This window comes from Peromyscus californicus, unplaced genomic scaffold (genome assembly GCF_007827085.1).
Source record: "Peromyscus californicus insignis strain IS unplaced genomic scaffold, ASM782708v3 Scaffold_20__1_contigs__length_68692818, whole genome shotgun sequence".
In the NCBI taxonomy this organism is placed as follows: Eukaryota; Metazoa; Chordata; class Mammalia; order Rodentia; family Cricetidae; genus Peromyscus; species Peromyscus californicus.
Window position 1 is genome coordinate 55,816,792 of NW_026294503.1, and position 18,473 is coordinate 55,835,264.

General features: G+C 40.8%; 1 protein-coding gene across 1 annotated transcript in view; it reads right to left on the bottom strand.

The window, feature by feature from the left end:
- Nucleotides 1-12,878: 12,878 nt before the first annotated feature.
- The window catches only part of Abcd2 (ATP binding cassette subfamily D member 2), a 41,348-nt gene continuing 35,753 nt past the window's right edge, over nt 12,879-18,473 (bottom strand). Inside the window, exon 10 of the mRNA XM_052748692.1 lies at nt 12,879-16,643. Coding sequence (XP_052604652.1) covers nt 16,424-16,643 — 220 coding nt within the window. The 3' untranslated portion in view covers nt 12,879-16,423. The remainder of the gene's footprint in view (nt 16,644-18,473) is intronic.

Consider the following 18,473-nt stretch of genomic DNA (forward strand, 5'->3'; position numbering starts at 1 on the left):
AAGCAGGAAGGACGTCAGTCAGAATTTAAGGAGGAGGACTGCAGAATGCTGTTCTCCAGAGTCTCCACAATGACTGCAGCCTTTAACTCACCACAGCTACGGTTGTCTGCACTGGACACACGGAGGACAGGCCCTGCCAACGATCAGTCATGGAAAGGGAGGGGGTCATGGGGCCTTATCCTTTACCTCTAAACTATTGGCTTTTTTACCTCTGATTACTAGAATTTTTACTGTTTTTTTTCTTTTTTAAACCATTTTTTTTTCTTTTTCAAAATATTTTAACATATTCACCCTCCTTCAACTTCTCTCCTTACCACTTTCCCACTCTGCTGGTTTGTTTTTGTCAACTTGACATAAGCGTAGACGTATCTGGAAAAGGGGGATTTTGAATGAGACGATGGCTCCATAAGCTTGAATGTGGACAAGCCTGTAGGGCATTTTCTTGAGTAATGATTGGCATGGGAAGGCTCAGGCTACTGGAGTCAATGGAACCCCTGGGCCCTTGGTCCTGGATGGTATAAGAAGCAGGCTGAGCAAGCAATGGGGAGCAAGTCAGTAAGCAGCACTCTTCGATGGCTTCTGCTTCAGTTCCCGCCTCCAGGTTCCTGCCTTGAGTTCCTGCCCTGACTTCTTTTAATAATAGACTATAACAAAGAACTGTTGTAAAACAAAATAAACCTTCTTCTCCCCAAGTTGCTTATGCTCATGGTCTTTATCACAGCAATAGAAATCTTAACTAAGGGATGACCCTTCCCACCCAACATTGAGATTAATTTTTATTTTTTTCCCCATCAAGTCCAGTTAGTGTCACCCAAATATCCTTGGGCATGGGCTTGCCCTGGTGTGTGGTCAAGCTCTCAGGGTTCACACTGTTAAAGAAAACTTACTTTCTCTCCCAGTAGCGATCAAATGCCAATAGCTCCATAGTTAGTGTGGGACCTCCTGCTCATCTTCCCACTTCTATTCTGGGATTTTGTCTGGTTGTCTTTGCACAGATCCTGTGTAGGCTATCACCATCACTACCAGTTCATGTGTGTGTGTACCTTGTTGTATCTAGAAATCACTCTTTCCTTGATGTTACTGGCCACCTCAAGCTCTTACAATCCTTCTGTCCCTCTTCCACAAAGATCCCAGAACTTCGCACGGAGCGATGTGATCTAGATGTCCCACTTAGGAATGAGTACTCCATAGTCTTGTACTCTCTGCGTGTTGCGTAGTTGGAAGTATATATGTCAATCTCCATAGACTGGAAGGAAGAGCTTCTCTGATGATGGTTGAAAGGTGTTCTGATCTATATGTGTAGCAATAAATAATTAGGAGTCATTTTAATATTATGTCCACTTAGCAGAATAATAGTATTGGGTTCTCCCCTAGGGCCTATAACCTATCTAGTCAAAATTTCTTGACCTTGTTAATATTGCCAGGTATGGATTCCATTTCATGGTGTGGGTAATAGATATGATCAGGAAGTGGTTAGATACTCCCATAAAGTTAGAATATCTTGTCAGGCCAGTCATTATTATAGCTTACAAGGTTCACATCTGGGTGAGATTTGAGATTCCTTTTCTCTTTCAACAGTGTGCATATTACATTTCAGCACCATAAACACTAATCAGTAGGAATGAAGTTTCTAGGTAAGAACCAGCTTGATTGCTCCATGTTCTGTGATTTAAGTATGTGGAATTTTCACGAGTAAGGTCTTACTGTCAAGTTCTGGAGAGTAGCTAAGAGTACTGACAATAGCCTATAACACTTAAGGAGTTATACGTGACCCTGCTGGCCAACAACTCAAAAACAAGTAATCTATTCCTGATACTCTGGTTTTATTTTCTAGCATGGGGTGTCTAGTTGGGGGTATTGCTCCCTTCCCATTGCAGGATAATTATATAACTCTCTCTCTCTCTCTCTCTCTCTCTCTCTCTCTCTCTCTCTCTATATATATATATATATATATATATATATATATATATATATATACTATGAAATGTTGTATAGTATTGATCATTCATATTCATATTCACTTCTATATCCTGCCCTCAAATTTCCCCCACCAAAATTTAACCATTGTCATTCCACTGTTTTCCTCAACCCTTTATACCTCTGTGTTCTATCTACCCAGTCTTGAAGAACCTTTCCCAATAGCCCCTTGCTAAATTCCTGACCTTTGTGGCATTACAAATGTGACACCTATATATGAAGATGCAAAGCTAATAGCCAGGGTTGAGAGAATGTTCAACATTTGTCTTTCTGGTCTGAGTTACCTCACTCAGGATGACTATTTATAGCTCCATCTATTTACATGCAAATTTCATAACTTCATGTTCTTTAATAGTTGAATAATATTCCACAGTGTAAATACACCACATTTTTCTTATCCATTCACTATCTGATGGACATATAGGCTGTTTCGAAATCCTCACTATTGTAAATAAAGCAACAATGAACATAGGTGAGCATGAATCTCTGTAGTAGGTTGTAGAACCTTTTGGGTATACGCCCAAGAGTGGTGTAGCTGAACCAAGTAGTACATCTACTTTCAGTTATTTTAGGAGCCTTCACGGTGATTTTCATAGTTGTGCCAGTTTGTACCCTCATCAGCAATGAATGAGTGTTTTCCTTGTCCAGTATCCAAGCTGGCATCTGTTGTCATTGTCTCTTTTATCTTGGCCATTCTGAATGGGGTAAAATGAAGTCTCAAAGTAATTTCAAATTGCATTTCCATGATGGCTAAAAACAATGAACATTTTTCAAGATATTTCTCAGCTATTTGTATTTCATCTTTTGAGAACTTTTTGTTTAGATCTATGTCCCATTTTTCAATTGGGTTGTTTCTTTTCTTGACATTCAATTTTTTTTAGTTCTTTGTACAGTCTAGAAACTAAACTTCTATCATATGTATAGCTGGGAAAGATTTTTCCCATTCTATGGGCTGATTCTTCACTTGAATAATGTTATCCCTGAAGATACAAAACCTTTTTTAGTTTCATGTGGTTTGATTTATTATTATTGGTCTTAATGCCTGTACTATCAGGGTTTTGTTCAGAAAATCCTTTGCTGTGCCTATAAATTCAAGTATATCCCCTATATGCTTTTCTATCAGATTCAGGTTATCAAGTCTTATGTCAAGGTCTTTGATGGATTTGGAATTGAGTTTTTCGAGCTCAGTAGACATGGATTTATTTTCATTTTCTACATGCAACTATTCAGTTTGTCCAGCACCATTTGAAGATCCTGTCTTTTTTCCAATGTTTATTTTTGGCTTCTTCTTAAAAATCAGGTGTCCATAGGTGTATGGAGTTATATCTGGAACCTCAATTCTATTCAAATGATGAATATGTCTGTTTTTATGTCAATACTATGCTTTTTTTTATTACTATAGCTCTGTAATACAACTTGAAATCTGGAATGGTGATTCCTTCAACAGTTCTTTTATTATTCAGGGTTGTTTTCAAATGAAATGTAAGATTATCTTTTCAATTTCTATGATGAATTGAGTTAGGATTTGATTGGGATTACATTGAATCTGTAGATCAGCTATAAGAGTTTTCTATTACAGTCTAGGCTCTTTTATATACAGAATTACATCATCTTCATACGTAGATATTTTATTTCTTCTTCCCTGTTGTCATCCCCTTTATTTCCTTTACATGTCTTATCGCTCTAGCCAAGACTTCAAGAGTTATACTGAACAGGAATAGTAAGAGGGAACATCCTTGTCTTGTTACATATTTTATTGGAAATGCCTTGAGGTTTTCTACATTCAGAATGATTGTATTATAGAAGAAATAGTCTAGTGGGGACTTAGAGTTTCAGAGGGTAAGTTTGTTACCATTATGGTTGGTATATCATGGCAGCAGGCAGGTAGGCATAGTGCTAGAGCCATAGCTGAGAGCTTACATCTTGGTCCACGAGCATGTGGTGCATGCGTGTGCATACACACACACACACACACACACACACACACACACACACACACACACACAGAGAGAGAGAGAGAGAGAGAGAGAGAGAGAGAGAGAGAGAGAGAGAGAGAGAGAGTCTTACCAAGAAATGATTCATACTGCGTAGAATAAAATAGTTCAACATGATTATTATTTTTTTAATTCTGGTTAACTCATGAGGTAGTCTTTTCTCTCCCACCTTCTCAACTTGTTTCAAATGCCCAACCACTTGAGTTTTATCAACTTCTCCTGTGGGCTTGGCTTCGATCATTACTCTCAACTGGTTGCCAACTTATGGCCACCACTTTCCTCCTCATCTTCAAGCCTCTTGTCTCTTTTGAGACTTCTTGAACAGCCAGCACACTTCATGTTCCCCAGAAGTCCCCAAGCCAAATGCATTTCTGAGTGTGCCACTTGTCTTCATTGTTCATGACCCATTTTGTACTCAGGTAAGACAATTGCTCAACTTTGTAGTTTGTCTAATATTTCCGTAGTACAAAGTAACGATGAAGTTGAGGGAGGAGATGCTATTTTCTCCAGTCGTACAGTCACTGATAAGATGCTCTTGTTCCAGTAAATAACTCCTACCCATGCTTGGACAAGGAACTTTAATTAAACTCTGGACCACGAACAAAAAGAAGACATGAACATAGGAGGAGGAGGACCTGTTGAGAAAAGGGGTTTCATTGGGACAGTGATGAGGATGACAGATGAAAACAAGTGTTCATTAAATAAATACATGAAACTGTCGATCAATCCTTATTTCAGAATTTAAAATAAACAACAAGTAGTAAGTAATTAGCAAAAAGAAAGCAAGAAACGTGCCTTAAAACAATGTACAACGTAACCACGTGTATCAAAAATGTATTTCAACATCAAATGGCAAGTTTCAGCCTTGCCAAAAAAACTGAAATTACTTTTGGACCAACCTACTAGCTGATCTGTGATCTCCTTCCTCCAGGGAGATTAGAGTAGACCTTAATAAAGAAGAGAGAGGGCCGGGCGGTGGTGAATGCTAAGAATACGCAGACTTATGAAAATGAAACTGGGGAGGAGATAGACAAAGCTTCCCTGTGGGGCTGGATGCACAACTGTCTATCTGAAGAAGAATGAGTAGTAAGCTGGGCAGCAGCGGAAGGTCAGAGTGGCGCAACCCTGGGAGACTGCAGGGTGACGGAGGAGGGCTGTTCCCACCTCAAGTATGGAAGTTTCCAGAACAGAAAAGAAAGTGAGGGATGGAACTCAGAGGATGCAGAGCCTTGCATGACAACTTACAGATTTTCGATTTTCCTATGAGTTGTGGTAAAGTGAGGAAGTCCACAGGCTTAGATCTGTAATGGAAAATGCCACTCTGGTTGCTGTATGTATGCAGGAATGTATGCAGGAATCGAGAAAGAGCTATCAATCTGTCAATCCTGTCGGTGTCTGGGCCGGGTGAGGTTTCCCGTGCAGTGTGTGATATATCTAAAGGTCTTCATAATGTAATTCACTATCTTTTTTTTGGTTCTTCTAGATTTTTATTTTTCCACCGACATAATGTTTTTATTGATTATTGGGGAATTTCATACAATGCACCCTGATCGCACTCACTTCCCATTCTTCCCAGGTCCACCCTCCCAGCCTTATGTCCTCACTCCCTCCTCCAAAAAACAAACAAACAAAAAACAAGTCCAGTTTACGTGGTCCATATACTCAGTGAAGCATGGTCAAACTCCCAGTAGTCAGCCCCTTAAGGAAAACTGAATGCTTCCCCACCTGAACCCCACCACTGCCTGGCAGAAGCTGTCAACTGTGAAGAACTTCACTTCAGCATCATTATCACAGTCATTAAGGAGTCTCTTCCATAGCTTCATGTCTGGACTGTTTTTTTTGGGAGGAGGGGTTGTGGGGTGGCACAGAAGTCTTCAATGTCTCATTCTCAGTTACGAGTCTACAGTCATCCATGCCACTGCGAAAGATGCCTCTCTGCCCATAGCAGCCCGCAGGGTGGATTGTGGACGTTAACCTGGTTTCCTGTGGCAGCATGGACCATAGAAGTCTCTTGTGGAGACTTAACACAGAAAATGAACCCTTCTTCAATTTGGATATCTTGTTGTTGCTTAGAGTCGGGGTGCTCATGGTAGTTGAACAGAGTGTCTCGGGTCAGGCAGGACCTGCACAAGCTCCGACTGCTGTACACCACCCTGCCCGTGGCACAGGCTACCCTGCCGGTTCAGCCCTCTGGTTTGAAGCCCTTGGCAGCCCCATGCTCTCCTTCCTCAAGCAGGGAGGACAGTGAACAGCTCTAGCAGCGGCTTGTGGCAGCAGCAGCAGTGGCTCCATGTCCCCAGCTGGGCTGTGGCACCATCCTAACAGGTGGTGACAAGGGCAAGGTGGGCCCAGTTGTGGCCCAAGCGTCACCACGGCCTGAGGACCAGCTCTACTTGGCAACGACTTGCTCCTTTGTCCCCTGTGGCTGTGCTCCCGTACCTGTCGCCGACGCTGTGTCTCTAGTTCTGCTTCTCTCGGCCACACTTGCTGCTCCATCTTCCATCTTTTCCCCATCCCCTAGTTCACTATTCTTGATAGCCTTAAACTACGGCTATTCAACAGGAAACAGTTTGTGTTTATGAGTTTATTCGTGTTCATGTACACAGTGAGTTACTCTATAATTGTGGAAACAAACAAAACACAGCTATATACCTAACCTGGGTGAATCCCAGGGAAATAAAATAATCTAGAAGTAACAACAAAATCCATAGAGTACAAAACTGATATGTTGTGGGAAAGAGGACGGTGGCTACATTAGAAGTGGAGGAACAGGTTGGTGATAGGAGGCTTCATGATATAAGCCTCTGTAGCACTGCCAGTGGGCTTTTATCTCAGTCTGTGTGGTAATTTGCCTGGTGTTGGATTTGTGATGATGAACTGAACTGATATTAAAGTTTTGTTGTTGTTATTGCAGTTTTCAATCTGTGTTTACTCTCCCATGGCATTTTAAAAATCCGTGAAGAACAGGTCAATGGAATTACTGAAGAGGGGTCAATGGCAGAGTTGTCACTAGGAGGAAACAAATGTTTCCTTTAACCGGACAGTGAATCTGGAAGGGAGCGGATATAATTCAAAAGCTATGATTTAGGAAGCAAGAGAAGCAGGGGTTTAGGTGAAGAAGATGCTAAAGATAACTCCTAGGAGCAACTGACGTCTGCAGGAAAAGTGGTGGTCCTCTGACAGGGCAACATATGGAAGGAGTGATGGTTAAGGTGAGGAGATACTGGAAATGAAGGGTTTGTCCATGGCCAGCCATGGGAAGAGAAGGAAGGGTGTGTTTGTTGCGCTTGTTCACAGAGCAGGGAATGTTTGAAACACTAGTTGTTGAGAAAGGAAGAACAAAAGAGCAAAAGAAATATAGTGGGATTGCCATGTGGTGCTGGGATTTTCAAGATGAGTCACCCCGAGTGCGCAGTAAACCAAGGAGGACTTCTCCAGAGGCACCCAGCTACTTCTGTGTGAGTATAAAGAGAAGCAGTGATCTGGATCATGGGTGTTTGGAATTTTGTCAGGTGGGTCTGGTCAATAGCATGTTTTGTTGTGGGATAATCTTTTTGTAGATGGTGAAGATATGTCTTTGCCGAGACACCTTCTGATTGGTTTAATAAAGAGCTGAACAGCCAATAACAAGGCAAGAGAGGAGAGGCGGGACTTCTGGGTAGAGATAAGAAAACTCTGGGAAGGAATCAGAGAGTTGAACCAGTGAGACACAGAGGAAGTCGAATGTACAGTACTGAGGAGAGAACGAGCCGCATGGCAGGACATAGATTAATATAAATGGGTTAATTTTAGTTATAAGAGCTGGTTGGGAACAAGTCTTAGCTAAGGCCAAGCTTTCATACTTAATAAGAAGTCTCTGTGTCATTACTTGGGAACTGGCAGTCCAAACAAAGATCTGCTACAATGTTTGAAGTCGTATAATTAATTAAAATACATAAATAAGAGATTGAAACCATGTATGGTGGTGTGTGCCTGTAATCCCAGCACTTGAGAGGCTAAGGTAGAGGGATTGTGAGTTTAACTCCAGGCTGAGCTATGTAGTAAGACCCTCTCTCAAAAACTGAGCAAAACAAAACAAAAGCCCCAAATGATAATGTGCCAAAGTCCAATTTTCCACCTCATTATAAAGAAAAAGAGAGTACTAATAGATCCAGGCTCCAGAGTTCTCTGGGAAATGAACTTTCACTTGAGAAGGTAAGAAAGAGGAGGAGGTCTGTATCGAGTACTGTAGCTAGAGTTTTCCTGCCTGGCCCACGGTCAGGACAAATCTCTCTCACCTGCCAGTCCCACAGCCACTCAGACCCGACCAAGTAAACACAGAGACTTATATTGCTTACAAACTGTATGGCCGTGGCAGGCTTCTTGCTAACTGTTCTTACAGCTTAAATTAATCCATTTCCATTAATCTATGCCTTACCACGTGGCTCGTGGCTTACCGGCATCTTCACATGCTGTTTGTCATCGTGGTGGCTGGCAGTGTCTCTCTGACTCAGCCTTCCACTTCCCAGCTTTATTCTCCTCCTTGTCCCGCCTATACTTCCTGCCTAGCCAATGGCCAATCAGTGTTTTATTTATTGACTAATTAGCAACACATTTGCCATACAGAACATCCCACAGCACTTCCCCCCCTTTTTTTTTTTCCAAAAGCAAGGTTTTAACCTTAACAAAGTAAAATTACATATAATTTGGGAATTTGGGCGTAGCTTCTCTTACTGCTTCCTGCTGGAGGGGGGCGCTGTATCTTATGGGGACACAAAGAAAATTTTAGGATCATGGAGTAGTCCGTGAGGCTGTATCGTCTGAGCCAGTTGCCTTGAAAGGATTCTGGATGTTGGATCATCTGGGCCATGGTGTCATCGGAGACCTTTCAGGGGGTCTTGGCTGGTCAAACCTGATGTATCTTAATCTGGAACAAATCCATAGCCTCTGGCTTTCTGTGGAAACAAAAGAGACTCTTTTCCAAAGCAACATATCCTTATATCCAAATTTTGAAGTCAAGGTATCTTTAATATATATATATTGGTTTAACTCAACAGCTTTTACAATCAAATGTTTTTCTGCAGTTAAAAATCCCAAAGACAACACAATCCAGATTCTCTGTGTAATATTCATCTTTACGTGGCTTATTTTTTTATATTAATTTTACTGTCTCTTTAAAGACCTTATTTTTAAAACTATGTATTTGTTTCTATAACTCTATATATCACCTTTTTGGTCTCTTTCAAGCCTACGTATCTTTTACACACACTGTAAACTATTACATCTGAATCTGTCTTATTGTGAAACTGCAGCAGCTGTGGCTGCTGGCTCCGCCCACCTCAGCTTCCCAACATGATGGTGCTTTACCGCCAGCTCTGGGAGCTATCATGGGTCTATGCTTTTAGCCAAGCAGTGTGTAGCCCAGAAACCTCTTTTTTTTTGTTTTGTACTAGCAAAGGCTAAATCCACCATGCAGCTTAATGTGCCACTTTCCTGAGGCCTCATTCCCGCCATACGGCAGGTCGAGCGCGCACGCTAGGAACCCACCAGTAGCTCAAACCGGCAGCTGCCGCTCATTTGAGAGAGACAATTAGGAAGCTGTTTTTAGCTCCGTTTTAGAATCTTTTTTCTCAGTTTTTAGGTGGAAACTCTTGCCACCACGTTGGACGCCAGAGTACTCTCCTCTCCTCCTTAAGCACCTTCCCCTACTGTTGGAGCCTCAACCACGTGGGGACATTTCCTAGTCCCATCCTTATCTTTTACTCTTCCAACTACTCCAAGTCCCTTTCTCCTCTTTAAACCCTCTCTCCATGTGCAGAGTGTGTAGAAGGAATAACCAGGAAGTGGACATTGTTAGGGTCCCCAGGAGATTTGAGTTATGGTGTAGCTTTCTGTAGCTGTTGTTTTACATATCAGTTTTAGAATTCTGTTCCAAATACAGAACGACCACACAATGTCAGCAATGCACCAGCTTGAACTTGCAAAGGGGAGTTAGAGAGACAGACATAGGTAGATAAGAAAAGTGAAAGCAGTCTCTCTGAGGTGACAGCTTCTAGTTCTTAGAGGAGAAAAGTTGGAAGAGGGTTGAGGAACAGGGTCCAGGATCTAAACAAGACCAATGGTGGAAAGTGGAGGACCCAGGGACCACATAAAATACCAAAGCCAAGTGGGTTAGCAGACTTCCAGCCTTTGGCTCCTACCATCTCAAAGGGATAAAGCTGTTACTTTCCCTTTCTCTGTGTCTTGGTTTTCTGCCCTTCCTGGATGTTTAACTCTTTGTACTAGCCAGGGAATGAATTCTGCAACTCCCTAGACAATCACCATCATCCTCATTATGTTTGGACTCTTGGAACAACAAAGAAAGCTTTATCCTTGGCTCGTACCTATCTCTTTCTTTTGTTAATGCCCCATGCACGTATTCATTCAGCCTCCCCATCACTATTTAGTCCACAAACATAAGGGGTAACTGACATGACTCATGCATTGACCTCTGACCTCCAGCGACTCACATTTGGGGTATTTCAATCCAAAAGGATTTCCAGTTGCCCTGAATTCTCCTTCCCTCTTTCATGACTTCATAAAACACAATGATCTCCTGGGTGATTCTGATTAGATTTTTACTGACATCACTCATTTTTTAGTATGGGTGTAATTGGCAATAGCTATACTCACATGTCAATCTCTCTCCTGGCACTTTGCAAGCACCAGTATATTTAATCCTCACATTTAAGGAGTCTAAAACCTGAGGCACAGAAAAGCTAGTTCAGAAGCATGCTCAGCCTGAGGTTATAAGAGGATCAACCAAGAAGTCCAATCAGCTGTGGCCCATGGCAAACGAGAGTGCTGTGCTTCTAATGTGCTCAACTGTTAGTTAAATCCATTTCTGTCTTAATTTCTTATCATTGAGAGTTAGCCATCATTATTTGTAGTTTGGATGGTATTAAACTTTATGTAAATATTAAGAAAGTAAGAATCTGTCCATGTCTCTAACTTCTCTTACAAAGACTTCTGAGAGGGTCAGTAGGATCCATAAAAACAGCAAGGTATAGAGATTCCTGGACCTTGTCCTTGTGACATAAGGAATGTTGAGAAGCACTCAACGAAGCAGAAAGAAGAATGCACACTTTGGAATTTGGGGGGCTGGAGAAGAAAGAGAATGCAGGTGGAACTAAGTAACTCAAATAGAATAGTTAATATAACATCTATTTTCTGCTGTATCAGGGAATTAGAAGGGGTATTTGCACCAGGGCCACGCGAATCTTCTCTGTATCACTGCATTTTTAGTATATGTGCTGCTGATGTGAGCAAAACCACTTGCAGTACTTTGCTAAGAGCATCCTGTAGAAAATATCAGAAGCAGTGGACTAATTCTTAGTGCAGAGAAGAGGAGAAAAAGGAGATGAAGCAAGCAGTACAGAACACCAAGAGCCTCAGCTTTCTGTTGAGAAAAAAGGGAAAGCGTGAACATTACAGTTCTAGTTACTGGGAGTTTAACATACAAGATGTGAAGGGAAGCATGAACTCTATCTCTCACCAGTGACATTATTCACCTTTACTTCACTTTCTTTTTTTTATATACCTTATTGCCACATTCCAACTCATTCATTCACTCCTTTGTTCATACCCTATCGAACAAGCACTTTTTTTTTTTTTTTTTTTTTTTTTTTTGGTTTTTCGAGACAGGGTTTCTCTGTGTAGCTTTGCGCCTTTCCTGGAACTCGCTTTGGATACCAGGCTGGCCTCGAACTCACAGAGATCCGCCTGGCTCTGCCTCCTGAGTGCTGGGATTAAAGGCGTGCGCCACCACCGCCCGGCTGAACAAGCACTTTTTAATGGTCTCCCACCTGGCATGTGTTTTCCTATGTGTGATGAATATTGCAGTTGATAAGAGTTTGTGTATCATCTAAGAAGAGAAAGTGATAGGCAGACAAAAGAGTTTTCAGCACAGTGCCTGGCATAAATTGAAATTTAATGCATGATTTGAACTAATAGAGAAATTATTACTTAAGCAACTATTATTTGGGAAATGTTATGAACAATTTTCTACCATTTTTTGTTTTTAGACATGATTTTATCCTATAGTCCTGGATAGCCAGGGACCTACTATGTAGCCCAGGATGTCCTCAAACTTATGGTGATCCTCCTGCCTCTGCCTCTTAAATGATAGAATCCGGTGGGAGGCACCACCACCCAATGTGTAACTAAAGTATATGTAGTCACAAACCGAACAGTTATAGTACAGAAATAAGGAACTTTACACCACTGGAATAGCTTGTAACTCCTCTAATAATCATGATTTTTCATAGTGATTAAAGAATTTGTCATGAATCTTGTCTTAGTTCCTTTTTTGTTGCTGTGAAGCGACACCATGACCGAGGCAACTTATAAAAGAAAGCATTTAATTAGAGGCTTGTTTACAGTCTCAGAGGGTGAATCCATGATCATCATGGTGGGAAGCATGGCAGTAGGCAGGCAGGAAGGCAGGTGCTGGAGCAGTAGCCAAGAACTTACATCTTATCCGAAGATGGAGGCAGAGGGAGAGTGAGACCGGGTCTGGCCTTGTGAGCTTTTGAAACCTCAAAGTCCACTCCCTTCCCCCATGAGATACCTCCTCCATCACAGCCACACCTCCTAGTCCTTCCTAAACCTTCCACCAATTGGGAACCAAATATTCAAATATAAGAGCCTATGGGAACCATTCTCATGCAAACCACCGTAAGTGTTGAGCTCAAGTCCTTGCACATGAAGTGCAGACTGAGTGATGATGTACTCACAGCCCTATTCTTGCTTAGCTTCAGACTGATTCTCACCCCGACATATTTTTCCTCATTCACTTTCATCGAAACAGCCCGAGTTCGTAAGAGGACAATTGCTTCTGAAGTTTTTGCATTAAATGGTGTACCAGGTAATCAGAAAAGTCACCAGAAGTGAAGAAGATGTGTTTTTAATTCAAAAACGTGCATCCATGTGAAAGCGTTCATGTGGCAATATTTAAAGTTCGCATCCAAACTTTCAGACACTGCATGTGGGACAGCAGCACTGTGGTGTGCTGCGCATGAGGAAGCACGCTACACTCGGACCAGGGGCGCTTTTGCCCACAAAGTAATTGTGTCAGAGGTATCGCTTTAAATAAATAATTTAATAACTGTTACCATGTTTACCACATCTCTAAGCATGTAACCTCCTCTGAGTTTTGGTTCTACCACATAACAAGCTTTTCAGAGTACACTGGTTAAAAAAAAAAAAAAAAAAACATACGAACTATTTCAAACATCAAAACAAGCTACGTCTTTCACAAATACACACTTTTACTTGGAATTAATGCCTCAAATAAAAACCAACACATTTCTTCATACCTTTTTTGACACACCAAAATTTAGGGCAAAAGTCAAATTACCATCAGAGGAAAACCATTCCTGTGTAAACACAGGGTAATTTGGGTTGGTTTTCAAGTTAGATCTTTAACCTTGTGATTCAGGAGCATTTTAGAGATTATCTTGTCTATAAGAGTGCACCCAGCTTCAGACTCATGCTTGGCATACCATAGCATGCTGCAGAAATAGAATGTCACACTTACACGGAATGCAGCTTATGAGTTAACCCCCCCAAATAATCAAGCTCCATAAATTCACACCTTTTCTGAGAAGAGAAAAAAAGTAGTTTGACGACTGAAGTTATGCTTCATTTTCCTTTGTCCTATTCAAAGAAGAAGATGCCTCAGTGGTCTCCATGTTTTCACAGTTGAGCCTGGTAGAATATCAGCTCTGGTCTCCCACTTTGGAAAGAGTGTTGTGGTACATAACACAAGTTCACATCAGATTCCAAGACAGAGGATATGTGGTCTCAGAAAAAGTAATTCAGATAATCAGTAGTTTAAAAAAAAAAGCTACTGGAAAATAGCTTGTTTGTTTGTTTGTCCTGAAATTTTAACGTTTAAATTCCATGACCAGAATTTTAATACAGAATCTTAAACATCTAATGAGTTATCTTTCTTTCTTTTTTTTTTTTTTTTTGGTTTTTCGAGACAGGGTTTCTCTGTGTAGCTTTGGCGCCTTTCCTGGAACTCACCCAGGCTGGCCTTGAACTCACAGAGATCCGCCTGTCTCTGCCTCCCGAGTGCTGGGATTAAAGACGTGTGCCACCACCGCCCGGCTGAGTTATCTTTATTTCACTTCAGCTCATGGTAACATCTATCAAATAAGGTCAAGTTTGTAGTATTGACGTTGGCATTCTTTGCAAAGCTTAAAAATGTAAGCTCTCAGGTCTTAAATGGTTTAATTTTAAATCATGAAAATTATAGTTTCAAATGTGAACGTCAATGTTTCTCTGGTACCTTTAAAAGCTAATGTAAGATACTTGCTTCAAACATTTCCCCTTTAGCACTGTAACCTGACTAACTGCTGACATGGTTGTTAAAGATTAGGGAGTCCTTTTAAAATACAAGCATCACTTTCCAGTTCCATGCTTTCTCTAAACAAAATCTTCAGTTCTTACCCCACATTTCTAGTAGTAAGTAGTAATAACAGATAAATGAAAAATCACTGATTATGAATATGTATTCTATTACTTCATGTAGGGTCATTACATTTATTGATAATTCAAATCACCCAGTTTTGTGGAACTGAACAAGTGGACATGCTGTAATATCTTACAGCAATCATTGTGAATGACTTCCGGGTAGTCTATTTCCCAAATAGCCTACAACAGATGAGCATCTGCTAAGTGATGTCTAAATGTGTAAACAAAATCTGGAGCCACTATGACTGTCCCTCTTAGTTTTTCAATGCCTGAGAGAGGACGAGGATAAGGCATCAGTTACGGCTCTGTACGCCAGCGCACACAAACAGGTGAGACCCATTTCACATGATGTACTCCATAGATTGTTTCGCATCATATTCAACAATAAGAAACTTACCAGAAGTACAATGTACTGCCCTTCTGAGTGCTGATGCTGCAGACGCTCCAACATCAAGGAGATGGACATAGCTGCAGTGTGCTGACTTCCTTGGTTCTTTCAAAGTCAAAGACCAGTGACCATTCCATTTCCTACTCAATTTCATTTCTTGCAAACACTAGATAATAATATTAACGTTGCCAATTTTCAATATCATTACTATCTTTCAGATTTATTTATTTTTAATGCTATGTATAGGAGTGTCTTGCCTGCATATATGTATGAGCACTACATGAATACAGGGCCCTTGGAGGCCAGAAGAGGTCGTCAGATCCCCTGGAACTGGAATTAAACATAGCTTTGGAGCCACCATGTGGGTGTTGGCAATAAAAATCAGGTCTCCTACAAGAGAAGCAAGTGTCATTTCTCCATGCCCTCAACTGTATTTTTTTTAATCTACTTTAATTTTTCCATTACCTCCTGCTCTGCCCACAATTCCATTTCCGGCCACCTACTTGCTCTATCTCATTTTTTATTGACATTACAGCCCAGTTAAATTGAAGGGGCAATAGGGCTAACAGCACTGAATCAGAGAGTCATGTGAACCTCCTTTGACTGCTACATTGTCTTGCAAAATAAGTCACATGATTAAAATAAATCTGAGTGTCTGTTTTCTCAGAAACAAAAGAGCAAAAAACGATATGCCTCAAAAGATTGCTTCAAAGGCAGAGTAAAATGAAATGAATGTGGGAATAACTGTGAACTCCAGGATCTGTATTTAGGACAGTAATCAAGTTTTTAAAATGTTTCTTTGGGCACAAAACAAACAGGATTTCTGCATAAAAACTGAAGTAGATAGCACTGTAGATTCAAGCAGCAGCCAGTACAAGCATTGTCTGGATCCTCCTCTTCTCTGCAGACAATTCTCTTTTTTAAAAATAAAAGGGTTTTTTAATAAATATGCACAATTTTAATTAAAGTTAATTTTTTGTGTTAAGATGCTCAAAGTCTGAAAATTTTACATACAGTACTTTATACTTGTCTAACCATGCTTGTTTTCAACCACTGTCATTAAAATACATTTTTTTCATATTGAATTTTTTTTTTTTTTATCAAACAGTCTGTTGTTTCATACACAGGTTTAGCTGGCCATTAGCAATGCCGATTATGGATTTCAGGTGCTGCACCTACTGTCCGTGGTAAGTGGGCTGAAACAGCACTCCACGTTGTAATTCTGAGCGCCTGACATCAACCCAGGTGCTGCCTTTACTATTCTTGTTTGGGGGCTTTCTCCCGCACGAAGAACCTCAGACCGCACGCATCCCCACAGACGGTCCTGTTTTCTAGGTGAGCTGGCCTTTCATGGGGCATTAATGGAAGTCATGACTAACCTTGACTAAAGTATTTGCCTTTTTTTCTTTCTTTCAAAAAGTTATCTTATACTTCCGTGATGCTAAAATCATACAAAATACTTTGTGCTGGCTTGCTTTCTCTGCACTCAGCTTAACAGATGGCATGCAGTGAAGAGAGAGTCTCTGAGGCTTTACCTAAAAGTAAACTTAAAATGTGTCCAGGTAAATCAGGGTGAGTCCTTTTCCTTTTGGTCTGATTTCAGCACCGAGTCTTCTCCCAAAATTTTACATAGCTCATTGAGTCTCTGCTGCATTTTGGGAATTCCAGCTAGCTGAGACTCTAACTTCTGTTTCTCTTCACTTAACGTTAAACGGATAGCGGTGTCCAGCTGCTCAAAGCGCCAACCTCCTTCGCCATCAAATTGTAACAAATGAGTGTGGTACTTCCTGCACAATTAAAATGAAGTGTCAGTAGCCATGATTTTGAAAAGCCATTTTAGCTATAGAATTTTCTAACTCGTGTTAAAAGACAGGTTTTAGTAGAGGTGGATATTTTACAACATTTGAATTTTAATGTTGCCTCAGAAAACACTGTAATTTTTAAAGTCCAATGTCTTTAGTTTCTAAGAAATTTTTCTCAATATTACTGAATTTATTTCATATTTCAAGTACATATAATTTACAAAAGAAGACTATTATTGTATTAATTTACCCCCATAACCCAGTATGTCTTCTGAATCAATAACAAAGCCTTCTTAGAATGGAAGTAAGGAAAAAAAAACGAAGGAAGACAGTACAATTTAAATGATCATATAGAGAAAAACTAAAGAAAGTAAAGAAAACACAAAAGCAACTTCTTTGTATGTAATACCATCCTCTGGGATAGATTCCATGTAAATACAGCTTTCTCGGTAATAATAATTTAGAATCACTTTTACATGCCTGCCCCCCAGGAATCTTTTAAAGACATTCTGTTGTTGCCACATAGACTCCTTCTTCTTTCATGGCTCAGCTACATAGGCATTGCAGACAGGTAGAGAGATTTGTATTGAAAGATGGGAGGCAATCCATCTCCTAAGAGAAGCCAAGCCCACTAGCAGAGGACTTGTCGGGTGGGTGAAGTGAGTGTGGCTGGCAGAGCTGTTCCCATGGTGAGTCATTCACCTGTGCCTGGTCACTTAGCATAACTGGGTCACTGTTTTCCTTCAGTTTTTCATCCTATAGTTATTCCACCAAATTATTATTTATTATAACTAGTCAGCCTTTTCAATCAGTTTCTATCTTAAACGTGGATGTTAGCTGTTTAGCTTTCAATAAACAAGCTACAATCCTTATAACCGCAGAGGTTAGGTATGGAGTAAGGGATTTGTAGGGAGGGAAGGAACTCCCAAGGAAGGGGAAATAGAATAGATAGTTATGGATGGATGGATGGATGGATGGATGGATGGATGGATGGATGGGTGGATGGATGGAAGGGCAGAATGAGAGGATTAAATGGAGAAGGGAAGGAAGTGGGTAAACTAGGGAATATGTGAGGGATAGGTAGAACTAGGGCCATTTGAGGGGTATGGAAAGCTATTACAGTAGAAATTTCTTAAAATATATACATCCATGTGAAACCCATCTAAATGGAAACACCAAATAATGGGAGAGACAAAGCCCCAACATCAACATCACTTGCCACCAAATGAAACCTCCAGTGCCAGGAATGGAATACATCTAATTGAATTGTTGGTCAAAGGGGCCCCATGGAAACCCACAACAACTCAGGCCATGTTGTTTGGTTGCTATCCACAGACTGATGGTAAGGCCTTATTGCTGAAGACAACACTTACGTACGCACGGAGAAGTCAGGCTGGTCTCCACCTGGATCCTTCACCTGTACTGACTAGTGTTTATGGTACTGGAAAGCACTCTGAACACTTTCAGAGGCAAAAGTAATACCAATCCAGCTGCAAACCCTTTGATCTACAATGGTGACCTGCCTGCATGTTATGCCTGAGCAATAATAGCATGAATGTTGTGGGAGTAACCAACCACTATCTGACTGGATTTAAGGCCCACTCCATTGTATGGAACCCTTCCCAACAGATGGCCAAGAACCTAAGACTAGATAGGCCATGACCTAGGGGAAAACCAAATACTACCGATCTGCTATAGAAATTAACAATTAAATCGCTTCTAATGACATTCTACTATATTCATAGATCAATGTCTCGCTCACCATCACCACAGAAGCTTCCTCCTGCAGTAACTGGGAACAAATACAGAGACTCA